Here is a 19,146-nt window from a genome sequence, read left to right on the forward strand (position 1 = left end):
GGGACCGAAATGTCGGCCGTCATGAAAAGTATACGAACGGCGGCAATACCGGCGCACTGATAAAAATGATTTTGTGGTGAAGTAAATACTACAGAAAAACAAATGTAATTTCTACATTAAATAATTTAGTTCAGGCAAGAATTTAAAAGAGTAAATTCAATATTAGTACTCAATTTAAGCTTGTAGAATTTAAAGTTTGAACTTATACGTATATTTTACTTGGAATTGTTTGTTATTTTTACAAATATTGTTTAAGTAAATATCAACGTCATGATCCCGTTGTTCCCATCATGCACTTGGGCATGAATAATTAAGGTAATTTTTTTTTTTTGCAGTTTTCGAGAAGTATTTACACTGTTTTGTGGTTGCTTTTGTTGTTAGGTTAAGTAACTTGCTGTTTTGTGACATCTGGAGTTCATTTTTTACTCAAAATGACCCATTCATACTCAAACACTATTCACTGATTGTCACCGTCATTGTGTATCATGTGCGAAGTATTCAGGTCTCTGTGTTCATTCAGTTAATAGCTATATTGAGTCAACATATTACCTTAAAATGAATAACGAGCAGTCTAATTGCTTACATACGTGCTTGTAACTTAACCACATGCTTTATAGGCATTTTTATTATTTTCAGTGCTATGTTGCTTGAGTAAAGTTTACAAACCCTGACTGAATGAAATGTACTTGAGTATTGTAAGGTAAACTTAAAATAATTAAGTAGAAATTACTCAAACTCTACCTGGTCACATTAAATTTACTTATTTCCTTTACTAATTTTAGATAACTTAGTTAAGTAGATTTTACTTAATTCCTTATTTAAATTTTACTTAATTTTTCTTTTGCAAGTTTTTGCACGAATATTTTTTAAGTAAATTTAACTTCTTATTTTTTTCAGTGCGTGTTTAAGAAGAATAGTGTATGTATTCATACACACCCACATGAAAACAGCGGCGCAACCAGTGTTATATATATATATATATATATATATATATATAAAACGGAGACAGTTTGATATTTGTCGTAGGGGTAGTCACACTGCAGGACTGTGCGCCAAATCTTCTGACACTGCCAGAATTTCGTCGGAGGTGAAATTTCATCGCAACGGCCATTAATCGGCTGTCGGTGAACATGTCAAACCAGCGATCAAAGACTACGGGTTTTAGCCTAGGATTATAGGAATCTTTTAGGATTTTCTAAATTTGTCCCAGACGACCAAATCGTGGCCAAAATCGCACAGTGTGAGCCGGGCTTTAAAATAGGGTTGCTAACGAGGGGCAGACAGGTGAAAATGATAAACAAGACACAGGTGAACTAAATCAACAAGAGAAAGAAACTGGGTCAATGAACACATGAGGGAAGAAAACAACGTCTATGGGTGTGATAGGTGTCCGTAGAGGGTTGTTAATATTATGGATTATTTGTCCCATCATATTTCTTTTTATGCATTTTTACAGTGTTGCATATTATAACCAATCACACACACACACAATTCTTTTGAGTTTATGAATGCAATGACCAATCAGAGGCGTTCAGATTAGTCGTCACTGAAACACCGGAGTTTTGTTGTTGAGTGCACGCACACTGACTGAATTCTGCTCACTCACGAATTCTCTCATCATATACAACAAAGTGCAGATGTGCATGGATTGTAAGCATAAGAGAAAGCTTCACTGACTATAATGGGAATGTTTTTTGATGTGCATTAACTCGCCCTAGACTGAAGTTCTTTGATCATGTAAATGTTGCTCGTTTTTTGTAGCTGCTGTTTGAATAACTGAGGAAATTTTAGCATTACAATTAGTAACTTGCAATGTTTTTATAAAATTTTGATCATGTTAAATACAAATTCAGTCATATTAAAAATATTTTATGACATGACATGACATACATATGCTACTTGACTAAAAAGATATAATGTGTAGAATACACTAACATTAGGCTGCTTTTAGCTGTACCCTGGAGTTGGGCATCTCACAGCTTAGAGCAGAGGTCTTCAACTAAATCGGCTCGAGGTCCAGTAATGAACCCTCCCTACCAGCCGAGGTCCGAACAATTATATAAAAAAACAATTGATGGTTTTTGCCAGGCCAGGGTATCTGCAGGATATTTAAGCTTAAATTCAAGACTTTAAGACCTTTTTTTTTTTTAAGACCTGCACAAAAATAAAAATAAATTAAAAATTAAATGACTGTAAAAAGCACAATTTACTGTTCAGATGCAGGTTTTCACAAAAACAATCAAGTATTATATTAATTAAATAACAAATATATTTTACTGCCTTAATTGTTTACATTTTATAACACATCTTGTTGATCCACCAGTTCACATTTACAACTCTGCGTGTTTGCTTAAAAACATGGATTGATTTTCACTTTGGCCTTTGACAACAGCAGACTGTACGGGCTGATTGAAAATGGAAAATCATTCTCTTCCAGCAGGTGGCGCTTTGGGAATGGCAGCACACAAAGCCCAACAGACAGACTCCACAAAGCAGCGAAGCAGATGACTTTGAAACGTGCAGCGCTCATATTTATTCAAAGAATAGCGCAATTCTTGTCTTTCAGTCCCCACATTTAACACCTCCTGAAATCATAATTAAGACTTTCTTGTAACATTTAAGATGTTTAAGGACCCGTCAACTTTCCTAATTTTTGAAAATGCCATTGCTTTTCACCCACTGAAAGTTTCATCTGTCTGCGTGCAGCGGGCAGCTCTCTGCTCTCATCACTGCACGCACGACCGCACCCAAACGGCTCTAGAGCTGACCTTCATCTGCTAGATATAAATTTGATTAAATAAATACCAAACGCTAATTTATAGTACATTATGTCAAAAGCCTTCACGGATTTGGACCGGAGTCCGCTACCATAAAGACTACAAAAGCTGCGCCAGTTGAAATAGAAGCTAGATATGTAGGTCCGGGTCCAGATGGGATGGCTTCTGGGTCCGGACCGGGACCGCGGCTCACCTGTTAGTGACCTATGGCCTAGAGGATAGGACGATATGACTATGGAGCATAATGCCCAACACTAGTTGCCACGGTAAAAATACCCCTGGAGCAAACTGGGTGCCAGGGCACATCCATTATGAATCATGTGGGGCTTAAACCAGCCCCAAGTCTAAACCACTAATTCATCAGCTCCTTCATACAAGTTCATTTAAACACGAAACATCAGTTCTCACAGGAAAGTATGGTAAATCGCTTCCTCTCTGTGAAAATAAAATCTTCCTCCACAAATGGCTGAGCGGAAGCAGCAGGTTCAAGGGTCCCTCTGTGAAGTACTTGAGAACATAAGAGTCATGTTTCAGAAATTAATTAACTTCACACAATGGTGGAAGACTCTCACAGCCACCGGGGCATGTCTAGACTACTGCCGTTTCGTTATTCAACTCCCCACCGTCGTTCTCACAGCCTTCAGCCATCCCACCATGTGCATACTTGTATTCAAATGTAACATTGCCCCAATACAGAGCCATTTACATGAATAAGCACTGAGATAATTATCACGTTCTCCAAGCACATACGCACTCAATTCATTATGAGCAGACAAATGTAAAATCACACTGAATTCTCTCACTACAGTCTGTCCTTGAGTTGAGTTATCTTGGAAGGAGAAAACTTCCTGCCACTCATTTATAGGGAGTGGTATAACCAGATCAGCTCAAAACCTTTGAACGAACTGGTCTAACTACAAAGAAAAAGTATAGTCACATAAAACAGTCGCTGTAATTTTATACTGTACATGGGTTGGAAAAACAGCAAACCATTCTGACTGGAGTCCAGACAAACCCAAACAAGAACTGTCTTTGTGTCAAGAAGGGCAAGCAGTGGGAGATCCTCATTAGAGCCGAGGCGAACTGCAAGGATTGAGTTCAGGTCTACTAATGAGATCAACACACCCAAACACCACCTGGCCAGCCAGTGGTCTGCTACACCTCAGTCTAACGATAGAGGGCTGACCACCTACAGTCAAGATGAAGACAATAAGAAAGATGATTATGAGTTATGGAGGTCAATCTGTACATGTTTGTGAAGTACTGTATATAAATGCATACTCAACCCAGTGGGCAAGTAAGTTTTAGGAGCTCATTTTTAATCAATCCTGCAAGACAGACTTTTCAGGATAGGAGATTAACTAAACTGAGCTCCCAAAACATACTGCCAGATTCTGGAAGATAAATTCTTCAAACAGTGGTACAAGAGGATGTGATGCCGGTCCTTCAAGAGTCACTCACAACTTATCGGTCCATAAATCCTATACAAAATCAGTCTTCATGTATTTCACAACACTTCAGCATGTTATTCTTATTAAGTGAGGGCCATTTTAAAGAATTTTTTACCCAAGCAAAGTCTCTCAGAACCTGACACCTTGTAATTCTGGAGACTCCAGGAAGGTTGCAGTTCTGGAAAATGATGGTGCTGGAGACTAAATGGTTCCTGATGGTTTCTCACCTAATTCTTCACCTTAATTCTTAATTCTTTTGCGGTTAACATGTCTTTTCCTCTCCACCTGTTTTTTCTGACCTTGCTGACCCAATGAGCATTTCGCTGCCCAGTGGTCATGCCTTAACTTTGCTAATTCTATTACTGCATTAGTATTGCATCCTTCTCATGGGCATTTCATATTTTTTTTAACTTTTATTCTTGAGTTCAATCTCTTTTTTGGCTCATTTTATCTGTAAAGGAAAACCTGCCTAATAATTCTGCACACCTGAAATAAGAAGTTTCTGACTATCAGCCTTCATGGACAATTATATATCACTTATAAATTATTAAATACAAAATCAATAGTAGTTATTAAGATTGATGTGGTTTGGAATTGGTAAAATGTTCTTGGAAAAGAAATATGACCAGAATATCAACTTGCCTAATAATTCTGCACACAGTGTAAAATTCTAATATCTAAACATTATTAAGAAATTATGTACTTATATTATTGAAATGAAATGGTGTACTTATATTATTCGGTATTATTATTATTATTATTATTATTATTATTATTATTATTATTATTATTATTATTATGGGCCAAGCACCGAAGGTGCGGAGGCACCTATTGAAACCGTTAGATTTATTCTTCTTCTTCTTCTTCTTCTTCTTCCGCAAAGTCAATGGCAGCCCATAGAACCGATTATGGAAAGTTGTATAATTTGGCACACTGATAGAGGACAGTCTCAATAGTAACCACAGCAAATTTGGAGTCTCTAACTCAAACTCTCTAGCGCCACCACTTGTCCAAAGTTTCACTTTTGAAATGCTAATAACTTTTGAACCGTAAGCCACAAAATGAAAATTCCTCGAAAATACTCGTATTCTTTGGCTCAAGCCGAGTCGAATGAAGTCCAAAATTCAAAAATCGTAAGGTTTAGTTTTTTCGCTATATTGAATTGTTCGTAAAACCTACTTTGTCGAACTCGTCCTAGACGATTAGTCTGATTCTCACCAAATTTGGCTCAGATCATCTACAGACCATGCAGGCAAAAAGTTATGGAATTCAAGTCGATTCGTCCAAGCGTTTTCGAAAAACATGCTAACGAATTTGCCGAAAACCACGCAAAAATGGATCCGAGGCTATATCTCCGCAACAGTTTGGCATATTGAGACGAAACTTGGTGGGTGTTATAACAAACATGACCTGAGGCTACCTGCAGTGTTTCGGCGCTGTGCCCCCTAGTGGTCAGGAGATATGAAAAATGCATATTTTTGCTTATAACTTGTGAACGGTTAGGCTAAAAATCACAAAACTGGTCTCTTTAGATTTGGTGCATCATGCCGAGTCCAACCATATAAAATTTTCCCATGTCAGCCATTTTGGCCGTCGGCCATGTTGAATTTCGTCGTAAAATGCTATATTTTACGAACGCATTAACTTATCGTTACGAAACTCAGTGTGGTTCTTCGGCCCCATGCCCTGATGGTACTCAAAAAGTTTGGGGACAGCGCCACCTTTTGGTCAAAAGTTATAATGAAATTTCTAAAAATGCTAATAACTTTTGCTTACATTAGCCTATTGTAATCAAACTGATGTTGATAGATTCCTTGGGTCATGCCGAGATCATCGATACCAATTTTGCAATAATTGGCTAAACTTCCTGTCCGCCATTTTGATTCATGTTGAAAACCTACTTTTTCGAACTCCTCCTAGACCGTAAGTCCGATTTTCACGAAATTTGACTCGGATCATCTTCAGACCATGCTGGCAAAAAGTTATGGATTTTGTGTCGATATATTTCACGGTTTTCGTTTGGCACATCAACGAATTGGCTGGAAAGATGCTATACTGCATCTGAGGCTGTATCTCAGCGAAACTTTGACATATTCGCACCAAATTTTGTACGTGACATTGTGACCTCACACTGACCACGCTACATAAGTTTGGTAACGGTGCCACCTATTGGTCAAGAGTAATAAACCATTAATTAATCATTAATAATGAAATTTCCAAACATGCTAATAACTTTTGACTGCATTAGCCGATCGTAATGAAACTGTTCTCAAATTATTCCTTGGGTCATGCCGACAACATACATACCAATTATGTCATAATAAGCCGAACTTTCTTTCCGCCATTTTGATTTATGTGGAAAACATACTTTTTCGAACTCCTCCTAAACCGTTTGTCCGATTTTCACCAAATTTGAATCATATCATCTCCAGACCATGCTGACCAAAAGTTATGGATTTCGTGTCGATAGACAAAACCGTTTTCAAATAATACAGCAACGAATATGAAGCATGATGCCATTATGACACTTGAGGCTGTATCTCTGCAATACTTTGGCGTATTGACACCAAACTTTGTGTGTGCCATTGCCACCTCACACAGAACACACCACATCGATTTGATAACAGCGCCACCTATTAGTCAAACGTGATAAGCCAATAAATCATATTGCTATGTTTATATATGATTTTTCAGCCTTTTTCACTAAAAACATCCTAAAATGGCTTAAATTACTCATTTCTGCAGTTGGTCTGTTGTTTGCTTCTGTAGTGCTTGGCCCCGTGATTGCTGCTTGCAGCTATATTTATTATTATTATTATTATTATTATTATAATAATAATAATAATAATAATAATAATAATAAGGTTAGTGGCATAAAACGGTCTTAAAATGAGAATTAGATTGTTTATCACATTTATTCCTGGGGCAATATATCCCAACAAAAAGTAGTTTGTGACAGGCCTTGTCTGGAAGTTCTGTATTTATGACCTCCATTTGAGGGTGATGCTGCCTTCACATGTACATAATGCTTTGGGTAGATTGGCAGAGGGAAATGAGCAGTGAGGTTTCTTTCACACTCTCAAACTCACACAAATGACTGGGCTCATTAAAACAACCACGGTATCAGAATCTGATGTAGCATTAGTGCTTCAATGCAATGACCCCTGAATAAATTAGAACCTATTAAAAGCACTTTCATTCAGCTGACATCTCATTAGAAATGAATCACTTAAAAATATGAAACGCAATTCAAAAAAGATAGATATTAACTCTTTTATTCAACAAGGATCCATAAAATAGATTAAACGTTACAGCAAAGATAATTAGTTACAAAATATTTCCATTTCATTGAATTTTCACGGCTTCCACATTTTCAAAAGTATCACAGCTTCCACAAAAATATTAAGCAGCACAACGGTTTTCAGCACTGATAATAATAGATGTTTCTTGAGCATATAAGAATGATTTCTGAGGGATCATGTGACACTGACAACTGAAGCAATAGCTGCTGAAACGTACTCTTCCAAAGGAATAAATTACATTTTAAAATATATGAAAATAGAAGAGTTATTTTAAATTTGGCAATATTACTATTTTATTGCATTTTTTATTAAATACATGCAGCCTCGGTGAGCGTTTTCTTTCAAAAACATGTGGAAAAATGTTTATTACATCAGATGTTTTCAAGTGGTTTCGCTTTGAACAAAAAGTGACCAAACATCTAACCCATAAATCAGAGACCACAAAGAGTAAAGCATGTAGAAGGACAATGAATGGTTAAGAAAGAGACCAAAGAGTGGATGTTAAGTAATAATGTTTATATAATGTAAACTGATTATTCAGTGTAGCCAATGCATCTCTTCTTCAATTTCTTATTTCTGTTATTTGCTGCTTCTTGTAACGAGTACAATCAAAGATTCTAAGATTCTCTTTGAAACACAGATAATCTATCCATCCAAGTCCTACTGATAAATAAAAAACCGAGATGTTTGGCCTCAGACATTGCACACTACATGAAGCCAAACAGCATGAGAGATGTCACCGATTCAAGAACTGGCAGGGGATTGAGTTTTTGAGCCAAGTGCAAGCATAAACACACACTCATCCCCCTAACAAAATTCCGAGTCAAACTTTACAAAACCTTGGCTACAATGTCAACTAGGTTAATTGGGATTAATTTATTCATACATAGCAGTAAGTGAATACATGCCCTGTGTGTGGGTTCTCATATGAGGAAGACATTAAAGATAATAGCGATCACAAAGCAGAGAAACAGTGTGCGGGTATGTGTCTAGAGAATCATTATAAAAGAGAAAAGCAATATATAGCTCTTGTGCAACCACTGTTTGACGTGACTAATCCTATTCTTTACGCATTAGTAATCGTGCTCCCCTTGGAATGAATGCCATCATTTGCATGAGCGTCAAAGTTATTGAAAAGTCCTCTTGTTACTATTCCAAACAAGGCTAGAGCAACAATTGGCAGAGAAAGCAAGAGAGCCTTGAGAAGACTGGATTGCCATTCGAGGTAGCCTCCGAATCACCTTCGGTGCAGAAAAGGCCCATTTATACAAATCAGGTTGCACCGCCAAGCCTTCTGACTACAAGCTGGACACAAACATCCTTATTGAAGACATAAATCATTCAAAAAAAAAAAATAATAATAAAATATGCTCCCTCTACTCAATATTCTGGTCTTTTTCAATCCCTCATTGCACCCGTCTAATTAAAAAGGACTTACTGCCATAATTAACAACATTAGCCATTTCACCACCTTATGTGTGACCCTGAACCACAAAACCAGTCTTAAGTCACTGGGGTATATTTGTAGCAATAGCCAAAAATACATTGTATGGGTCAAAATTATTGATTTTTCCTTTTATGCCAAAAATCATTAGGACATTAAATAAAGATCATGTTCCATGAAGATATTTTGTAAATTTCCTACTGTAAATAGATCAAAACTTAATTTTTTACTAGTAAAATGCTTTGCTAAGAACTTCATTTGGACAACTTTAAAGACGATTTTCTCGATATTTAGATTTTTTTTGCAACCTCAGATTAATGGAAAGCTTATTTATTCAGCTTTCAGATTATGTAGAAATCTATGGAGTCAATTTAATGCCGCATATATATGCAAAAGAAAATAAGTTTTGCAAAGAAAAATAAAGAATTGCAAAATAGATAAATAAACAGAGCAAAAGCAATGATTTTGCAATACATATTTTCCATGGCCATATCTACTAATTTATTTGCAATGCAGCTTTTATTTTGCGTTTCAGTCAAGTTTGAGCTTGCGATACCGTTTTCCCTTTGCGCTTCACGTTTCTGCGCGTCTCACTTTGTGGCGCTGTTTTGACATGGGGGTGGAGTCAGGGGACGGGGGCGTGTACAACAGGCCTGGGCATGCCTCCCTGGAAGTGACGTAATCGGCCCGAGACGCAGATCACAGCTGATCCAGGCACCGTCACTGAGCAGAGGCATGCGGGTGGATCGTTTCCTTTTATTCACTAGCTTTAAAACATGCATGTTTTCATTTTATTAACAAATCTATGTGTGTATTAGCAGCGTTTGCTCAAGTTAAAGAAGTTGTTAATATGAACATCTGCTGTTTATTTCTCTCAATGTGTGCACACTTTTATAGCATTAAAATGTGTATTGTTTCATCTGGTTAACTAAATGTGCATTAATAGTGCTTGTTTAAAATCTCTTAACCTGTGCACAGCGCTCTTTGTTTACATTAGTTCAGAGTTACTGCTAGTTTTAATGTAAAAGAATGCAATTAACTTCATAAACTATACATCATTAAAAAGGTCTAAGACTCAAGCTTCATATCCATCTCGACTTCGTTTTTCATTTACATAACTCCTGGCATAAATTAAGAAATGACTGGCACTGGAAGTTTAAAAAAAAAAAATGAAGCTTGAGTCTTTTTGATTTAAATTTCTCGTGGCCACGATATATTAATGGGTAAACAAACCAGCGTGACCATAGCAACCTGGGATTATCAGAGATGTATTTATTAATATTTTATTTTTAATTAAGAAATTATACAAAAAAAAATACATTATTAAATTATTATATTAACACCACCACGGGGTAATTTTACCCATGGCTGTTTTTCAAATAGGCTACATAATATATTTTCAATTAAAAATATCCAAGTCTTACAGTCATTGACTTTTACTAAAATTGTGTTATTTACAATCCCCTGTTTATTGTTAAAAAAAATTGTTTAGATAAAACCAGAACAAAAATAGGGCATTTATACCTATAAGCGCCATCAGGACAAATTTACGCATAATTCCTGTCATCACGTTCAAATGAAGATGTTTATTCCTCTACTCATAAATGTTCAAACTTTGGATTAAATATTAATTTGTGTTTGCAATTTTTTATCGTTTATGGTTCGCTACTGTGTTGCTTATTTATTCCTGAAAAAAAATCTGAATTATGATGTAATGAATAAAACAATTTTTATGATTACCCCAAGTTTATTGGTGTTGTTCTCTTATTCAAATGATAAATTATATAACTAAACAAATTAATTAATTAGGTGAAACTGTGCACTTGAATTTGTCATTGTACATCCTTTGCAATGTGGTGAATTAGTATTGCTTATAATAGTCTATTTAGGGTGTTTTAGTCATTGAAATAACATGGGTTATCTTGAAACATTTTATTAGCTATAATATTACAACACCCAAATATATATTTATTTCCTCGTAATTCTCGTTGTCATTGCAGGCTGGTTTATATTCATCATTAAGAAAAGTGATTAGTGTAACCTGCTTAAAAATAGCTGTGAACTTAAAACAACAGGACAAAAACATAGCTGATGACCAAAAATAATAATTTTATGACTCTAGACATTGTGAAGACAGTGGCATAATACAGTGACAAACTACGTTTTTAGCCATATCAAAACAGTAGTCATGGCATGGGTGAATTTGACCCGCTGGCGCTTTTAGGCATACAGCGACCTCTGGTGGTTGAAGTGTTAACCATAGGCTACGTACTGGACTGTATCGCGATGTAGACAACATTCGAATTAAGTTTATTATGAATAAATGTTACATAAAGTGTAATAAAATAGGCCGACAAGAAAACATTTTTATCCATCCCACAAGTCTTGTAAGTCCATGTATTTTATTAGTATTGGTAATATTTTTATATTCGTTGTTATGTATTTGATTTATTTTCCCTTCATTTCGATCTCTTAACGTTCAGGGCTGTATAATAATAATAATAATAATAATAATAATAATAATAGCCTAATATACACATATATTACATAAAAAGACACGATCAACGGACTGTGGGATGGATAAATATATTTGATCAGTCTCTGATAATCCCAGGTTGCTATGGTCACGCAGGTTTGTTTATGCATGATTAAACTCATGGCCACGACATACAGTATTATCACGTTCCCAGGACTTAATATCTCGTGGCCACGACAAAACTAAACCAAAAATACTTTTTAATCTTTTTTTAATGATGTATAGTTTGTGAAGTTAATTGCATTCTTTTACATTAAAACTAGCAGTAACTCCGAACTAATGTAAACAAAGAGCGCTGTGCACAGGTTAAGAGATTTTAAACAAGCACTATTAATGCACATTTAGTTAACCAGATGAAACAATACACATTTTAATGCTATAAAAGTGTGCACACATTGAGAGAAATAAACAGCAGATGTTCATATTAACAACTTCTTTAACTTGAGCAAACGCTGCTAATACACACATAGATTTGTTAATAAAATGAAAACATGCATGTTTTAAAGCTAGTGAATAAAAGGAAACGATCCACCCACATGCCTCTGCTCAATGACGGTGCCTGGATCAGCTGTAATCTGCGTCTCGGGCCGATGACATCACTTCCAGGGAGGCATGCCCAGGCCTGTTGTACACGCCCCATCCCCTGACTCCACCCCCATGTCAAAACAGCGCCACAAAGTGAGACGCGCAGAAACGTGAAGCGCAAAGGGAAAACGGTATCGCAAGCTCAAACTTGACTGAAACGCAAAATAAAGCTGCATTGCAAATAAATTAGTAGATATGGCCATGGAAAATATGTATTGCAAAATCATTGCTTTTGCTCTGTTTATTTATCTATTTTGCAATTCTTTATTTTTATTTGCAAAACTTTATTTTCTTTTGCATATATATGCGGCATTAAATTGACTCCATATAAATCTCAATTTCGAAAAATTTACCCTTATGACTTGTTTTGTGGTCCAGGGTCACATATTATAAATAACACTGATTATTAGGTCACTGCAATATGCCATCCTTCATATCAGTCTTCAGTGAAAGGTCATTTCTGTCAATGTCAGAGATAGCTGTGTTTTTATCCTGCAACATCTCCAAAACATCCACAGAAAGTTAAAATTGCACGTAAATGTACATTCACTAAAGATTTATATAAAATTAGATGCAGAATAATCAGCAGAACAACTGCTTTGAACAAAACTGGCAATGATTTTTTCAACAATCGTGGGTTTCTGGATAGCACAGTTATGGTACAGCAAGGTCAGGTTGAGAAAGAACAAAAGTTTCCCCAATACCAGATCAAGGTTATGGGTTTCACCCAGTAACAGTTGCTAGGAAACCCCCATCTCCTTCAAGCTAGACTCAATGAGATGAGGAGAATAAAACACATAGTAGCATTTATTTATTTATCTAGCTAGCTATCTAGCTCTTTTTGAACAACACTCTGTTGACCAAAGTGCTGCACAATTTAAGAACCACATTCAAAAACAATCATAACCATGAAAAGCATCATAAAATCACATAACAAAATAAAATCCCAAAAATGAATTATACAACCAGTTATGATTATCCTGCCATGTCATGCTTAGCATGGTTGAAATCGGGAGTGAAGAGGTAAATAAGTGGATGGAACTGACACAGGTGAGATCTGAACAAATTAAACAGTACATAGAAAACAAATGTACACGCCAAACGGATGGATGTCAAAAGAAAAGAGGGAAGGAGTAATGAGTGAATAGATGGCAGGGGGCCTAATAGCACGAAGGTCAAGCTGAAGCTTTAACGAAACGTGCATGAATGCCAAACAGATTTCTCCATCGACACTTTGCCAGGAGAGGCTATTAAAATCAATCCAGTAGCACCTCGGTAGAGGTGAGAGACGCTAATCATGTCAATTGCAGTCCATTAGGCTCAATCACACCCACCTGCCAGTGATTGTCTTAACCTTGGATGTCAAGACCGGAGAGGCAGTGCAGCAATCGGGCACAGTGTGCAGATGCCATCGCCATCTGTCAGATCACTACTCCGGTCTCGACACGTCACATGAGTGGAGTGACAGGAATACATGTCGCATGTGCATGCGATAGACTGAACCGGATATTTAAGAGGAATGCTGATACATGCTGTATGTAAGGAGAAAAGGGATGTGGTTTGCTGAGAGACTGTGACATTAGCTCTTGCCTAACAAAAAAAAAAAAAAGGGCGGAGGAGAGAAATAATACCAAATCGCACAACATTTTAATACATTGATATTTTGAAGTTTTCATGGGTATTTCCAGCAGTCAAAACTGACTAAATAAATAAATAACCCAGCGTGTGGTGTCCATCTGACTTCATTCATCCCCTGAAAGACTTCAAAGTCAATAACATCATTCTGGTTAAAGCCCAAATATGTTTTCCTTGCAGAAATAAGCAGAACAAAAAATAAGGGGAGCTATGATCAATACAAAAAAAAAAAAAAAAAGAGAAGAAAAAATTTAAAGAAAAATAAGTTACAGCTCATTTGTAATTCCAATTTTATTTTTTATTTTTTTCTCTTTTTAGTTCAGTCACTTTCTTGTCAAGTAGGGGTGGGAGAAAAGAAAAATCGATTCTCTCTTCAACGATTCGGAATAGATTCTAAACATTTCAGAAGCAATTCTGAGCTTGTTTTTCCCCCCCGCATATGGCACACTAGAGATAATTACGGCAGCTTCATTGCATAGGATATGCGCAGTGAGACGCATGCGCATTGCTGGACAGTGTGCGCTTCCACCCGCTGTTATTTCAGTGTTTTACTTTAGATATGCTTTCATTTATGCCGTTTGGAATGCAGTACATATTAGATGCACGAAACTCGCATACTGACAGACTTTCACGTGCGCTTTATGTATTGTCCTGAAGTACTTCAAAATGCACTTGCATCTCTGAATACTTTTATACGAAATTGATGTAAACAGTCCGTTATGTTTTCAGAGCAGGACAAAACATTTGATATGTCGAATTAGATCTATGCATTAGTGTGAATGCAGCCTATTAAAGCTGCCACTGTCTATGATCTCAACAGTAATAATCAAACGACAATAATGCTGAAGGAAAAAGAAAAACCCACAACTATGATTGTCGGTAAACTTTCGAATACTTAAAGAACGCATAGCAAAGGAAACTCCAATTTTGGTTAAAATGTAAAGTTGTAAAGATGTATTTGCACAGTAGAAGAATTAATTAGTATAGATCAATGGCATGGCAAAATGTAGATCAAGAATCATTTTGGAATCGGATCGCCACTCCCAGAATCGGAATCAGAATGGATTGTGAAGTGCCTAAAGATTCCCAGCCCTATCCACAAGTGGAACTTTGTCTTTGGCTCTGCCACACAAATACATTTAAGATAATCAAACAAATTACATAACAGACAACAAGTAACAACCACCCCTACTCACACTCAGATCCCAGTATTTAAAGTTCTAACAGCAGTTGGCACACATGCTAAATTTAAGCTAAAGATTTGTCATCGTAAATTACTAGAAGTTCTGGTTACAAACTTTAAAAGGGCTAAATGTCTCACAATATCATATGCAAAGATGCATCATAATTCATACATTGTGATAACCCACTAACCCACAGTTTGAGTCTTGGCTTTAAGTGTTAGAATTTTGGCGAGCCAAACAAAACACTTAACATCACGGGACGCTAGAGCTGCACGATTAATTGTTAAAAGATCTCAATCTCGATTTAGACACCTACGCGGTCTAATGTATAAATGACAACGATTCGCCTGCGACTATAAATCTCAGTTACCCTGTTTAGGTAAGAAATAGCTTCACAAACAATCTTTTCAACTACACAGTATTATTTCTGTCAGTCATGTTATCACAGAAATACCGGTGTGAAAGTTTATAGTTTGGATATCAATTTTTAGTTAAGATATAAATATTGATGCCTATGGTCATGCTCAAAATAGAGCAAGGCTTCTTTTAAAAGTAATTGGCGCTTCAAATAATGTTTGTGTAGATTACACTGTTTCTCCACTAGGTGGTGATAAGTGACTGTTTAAAAATGTATTTGTCATCGAATCATTCTTTCAAGAGATTTGTTCAAAAACTCTGATTCATCCAGTAATGAAACAAGTGAAGCATTTATGAGGGAGTCATTGAATCATTCACTCAAACCACTTTTTCATAATTTTAATATTAAAAATTGGTGTATTCAATATATTTGAAATACATTAGGTTATATGCGTTTAATAATTCATTCAAATTAATGAAACACTTTTATAGACTGCAGAAATTAATATTTAGTCACATTATTTTGTATCGTAATCTCTATTTGAAACAAAAAAAAAAAAATCGTGATTCTCAGTTTATCCACAATCGTGCTGTTCTATGGGACGCTCCAATTGTTATATTAAGAGCATTTGCCATGGAACAACTACAAACAAACAAAATAAATAAATAAAAAGAGATCTATTTCTGCAGTTACACAGCAGTGGTCGACTTTTTAAATTTAAGAAGTTTAAAGTTTGCCCAAAAGACCGTACAAAAAGTTCTATGAATTTGAACATTACTCTGTCAGGTGCGATAGAGATATCAAAATCAGGCAAAAATAAGATGACTGAGCCAAAGTAAGTTTACGTCAGTTCTGTTTGGGTAACATCACCTCCGCCAGCACCAGGACACATCCATCTGCATGTGCATGTCTGCTTATCCGTCTGTCTTCATTTGTATCCATCTCTGCCTCAGTCTGTGTGCAGATCTCTGGCCTTCCTCCAATCTCCAGGTTTGTGTCCGAAGGGCGATGCGGTCTGTCAGGAGGAAGAGGGGAATTGACTGGGCTGACAGCTGGTCTCCACGGATACAGCTGGGGTCGGGATAAAGAGCCAAAGGCAAGTTCAGAGCTGCATAGCAATCAGCGCATCAGGGGAGTGACAGACAGGGCCAAGAGGTTAGGAACGAGGGAGAAAGACACCATCCCAAAACCATATCACACTTTCTTCAGGCCTCGTCCCCAAACAGCTTCAGAGACATCAGGATGGTAATCTTGCAGTCACATCATTTGGATGCAACATTCACTTCGGAATGCGGCGCGTAACAGGAGCGCTGTCAACTAGCCCAACTTGAAGGCCTCACCAACAAACATCACAAGCGTCAGTGTCCCATCACCATAACCACAGGTTTGGGTTCAACTGCACCACTCTGGTTCTGCTTCTATGGCACACACTGTTGCCACGGATACAAGAAACAATCTCTGAGTGTGTGTGTGTGTGTGTGTGTGTCAGAGAGTGTGGTTTTCATCATGCCAGTCATGAACGCTCATGCGGTAGCTGCTGGAGTCTATGCTCTCTCCCTGTTCAATACAGACACTCCTACTGCAGTGGCTTAGAGTGTTCTCAGACACTGAGCAGTCACCCTACAGAATATCACTGTCTAGATCTACAGGGGCCATTTTTGTCTTCCAGCATTAATGGACTTTCTGTCCTACACAGTATCCTAAAAGAATTCAAACTCTTCTTGCAATGCTCTGCTTCTTGCTTATTGGAATAAATGGTATTCCTTATAAAATAAGGGTCCTTATTTTCACAATGATGTAAATACAATAACCTTCCCTATTTTCCTAATAATCAAATTCAAAAAAATTGCATTTTATGCTACACAGCAAAACAAGCATGGTGCCAAGTGTGCAATGTCCACATCTCCAACATTCATTACTGAAATGGCTTCAAAGAGCCAGCTGAAATAATTTGGGATTTGCAGCAAGATAAGCAATTTCTCCAATGCAAGTACAGAAAAGATCCAATTTTACAAGTGAAATACGAACCAGTTTAAATTTTACAATGTGAAACATCTGGATACAGGCAGAGGTTGCACTACAAATTACCATTAATAAATTAATTAAATTTCAAATCACTTAAATAAAAACAGGCTACACAGTTAAAAAAAAATTATTCTAACAGAAAACAAATGCAACAATAAAAACCTGTTAATTGGTTAACTTTAAGGCCACGTTCACACAGCAGCAGAATACGGTTGTCAATCCTGTATTTGAGTCCTTAATACGGTTACGTTCACACACAGTTCGGTTATTTACGGGCGTGACAACCGCATTCCGTAACTGAACTCACACCTGTAAATTCTCAGGACTCACAACCGCATTCTTGGAACACATGCGCTGTTAGAACAGAACTGGACTAGACAACTAGTTGTCTGTCACATCATACACAGAGAGAGCCGCTCTGCCGCACAAACACGCGTCTACCGTGTTGTGCGTGTTATCATGTGTGATTTCGGTAACTTACAGTGATGGAGAAATGAGCTACGTGTCATCTTAAAGTTTTAGATCCCGTCAGTTATCCACCGGAGCCGCTCCCGTTTTGCGTTCTGCGCACGACTGAAATACACCGCTCTCCACCCAAATTTAAAAGCTGCTGTCAGTTAATGAAGATTTGACGAAAGAACTCACGGCTCGATTGGACTCTTGTCATGTCAGAAGTGATAAAACTTTCAGTATCATGGACGTCGCCATCTTTGATTTTACTTTGTTCACTGTCGCTATGGTTACTGATAAGGAATACGGGCTTGACTCCCGTTGCACTTTCATACAGACATTATAATTTATTTATTAATCAAATGTAAATTTATTTTAAAATATATGCCTTTTTGGGTGTTCATTTTGGTGTCATTTATGTAAATGCATTTATTTTTTTATTTTTTTTTATTTTAAAATCACAAGATAATTTTCATTATTTCTTGTAGGTGCAAAGAATAGCAGCTGATGGGGAGAAATGTTTGATGCTTCAAGACTCTCTGAAGCTGATTATATTAGGTAATGTATTTTTATTAATTCTGTTGTAAATCATTTGATAAACTTGTATTTTAGATTACATTTTATATTGAAATACTGTATTGTAAGTTACATTGTTGCTTCCATTTATTCATTTCAGGTGCACCCAGTGGCTTTTGACTAGGCCTATTCGAGGGTCACATGGTTGTGAATTCATACCTCAACTTTGCGTCTGGATTTTCAGTCTTATTACAACTTCAGTCTGGCGTCCCGGGAGCAGGCGTCTTTTGCACACTTGAATTAATTTCAAAGGTAACATGTTTTACTTGAGTAATTTCATTTGTGAAAAAGGTTGCTTATTTAGTTTAAGTACTGGTAAATGCTGATTGTATTGTATAAGTGGCATTTTTACATTTATTTCATTGAGCTAGTTTCATTCAATACTGAACTTTATTCTAAAGCTTCTGCTTGTTTTTATGTGCAGATGTTTTGTTGGAATCACAACACTCACTGGATACAAGACGGATATACAGAGGCAAAACAAGTGGAAAGGTCTCAGAGAAGAGGGACAACCCTCATGTGTGTGCTCATCTCAGAAAGTTGATGGCCTTTCAGTATGTATTTATTAAATTGTCTTTTGCAGGAATATTCTAAATTTAATATAACATAAGCTCAAACAACAGAATTTGTGGTATAATGTTGATTCCAGCATTTTATTTTAATCCTTTAACCAAAATTATACAAATTCTGTTGATTGACCTTAATTTTTTTATAGAAAGTAAATGTTCTACTCAGAATATGGCTTATTTTTTGTGATATAACAGTTATTTGTAGTTATTTCGTGATGCCATGTTATTTTTATTATAAGATTTTAACTGTTGAA

The 19,146-nt window shown here is 36.5% G+C and overlaps 1 protein-coding gene across 4 annotated transcripts in view; it reads right to left on the reverse strand.

The window, feature by feature from the left end:
- diaph3 (diaphanous-related formin 3) overlaps window positions 1-19,146 on the reverse strand; it is a 412,973-nt gene that overhangs the window by 376,914 nt on the left and 16,913 nt on the right. For 3 of the 4 annotated variants that reach the window (XM_058790775.1, XM_058790773.1, XM_058790772.1), the window contains exon 2: window positions 16,143-16,287. The exons of the other annotated variant lie outside the window; for it this stretch is intronic. In XM_058790775.1, coding sequence (XP_058646758.1) covers window positions 16,143-16,287 — 145 coding nt within the window. The remainder of the gene's footprint in view (window positions 1-16,142; window positions 16,288-19,146) is intronic. 4 annotated transcript variants of the gene reach the window in all.

Source organism: Onychostoma macrolepis, chromosome 11 (genome assembly GCF_012432095.1).
Source record: "Onychostoma macrolepis isolate SWU-2019 chromosome 11, ASM1243209v1, whole genome shotgun sequence".
Classification (NCBI taxonomy): domain Eukaryota; kingdom Metazoa; phylum Chordata; class Actinopteri; order Cypriniformes; family Cyprinidae; genus Onychostoma; species Onychostoma macrolepis.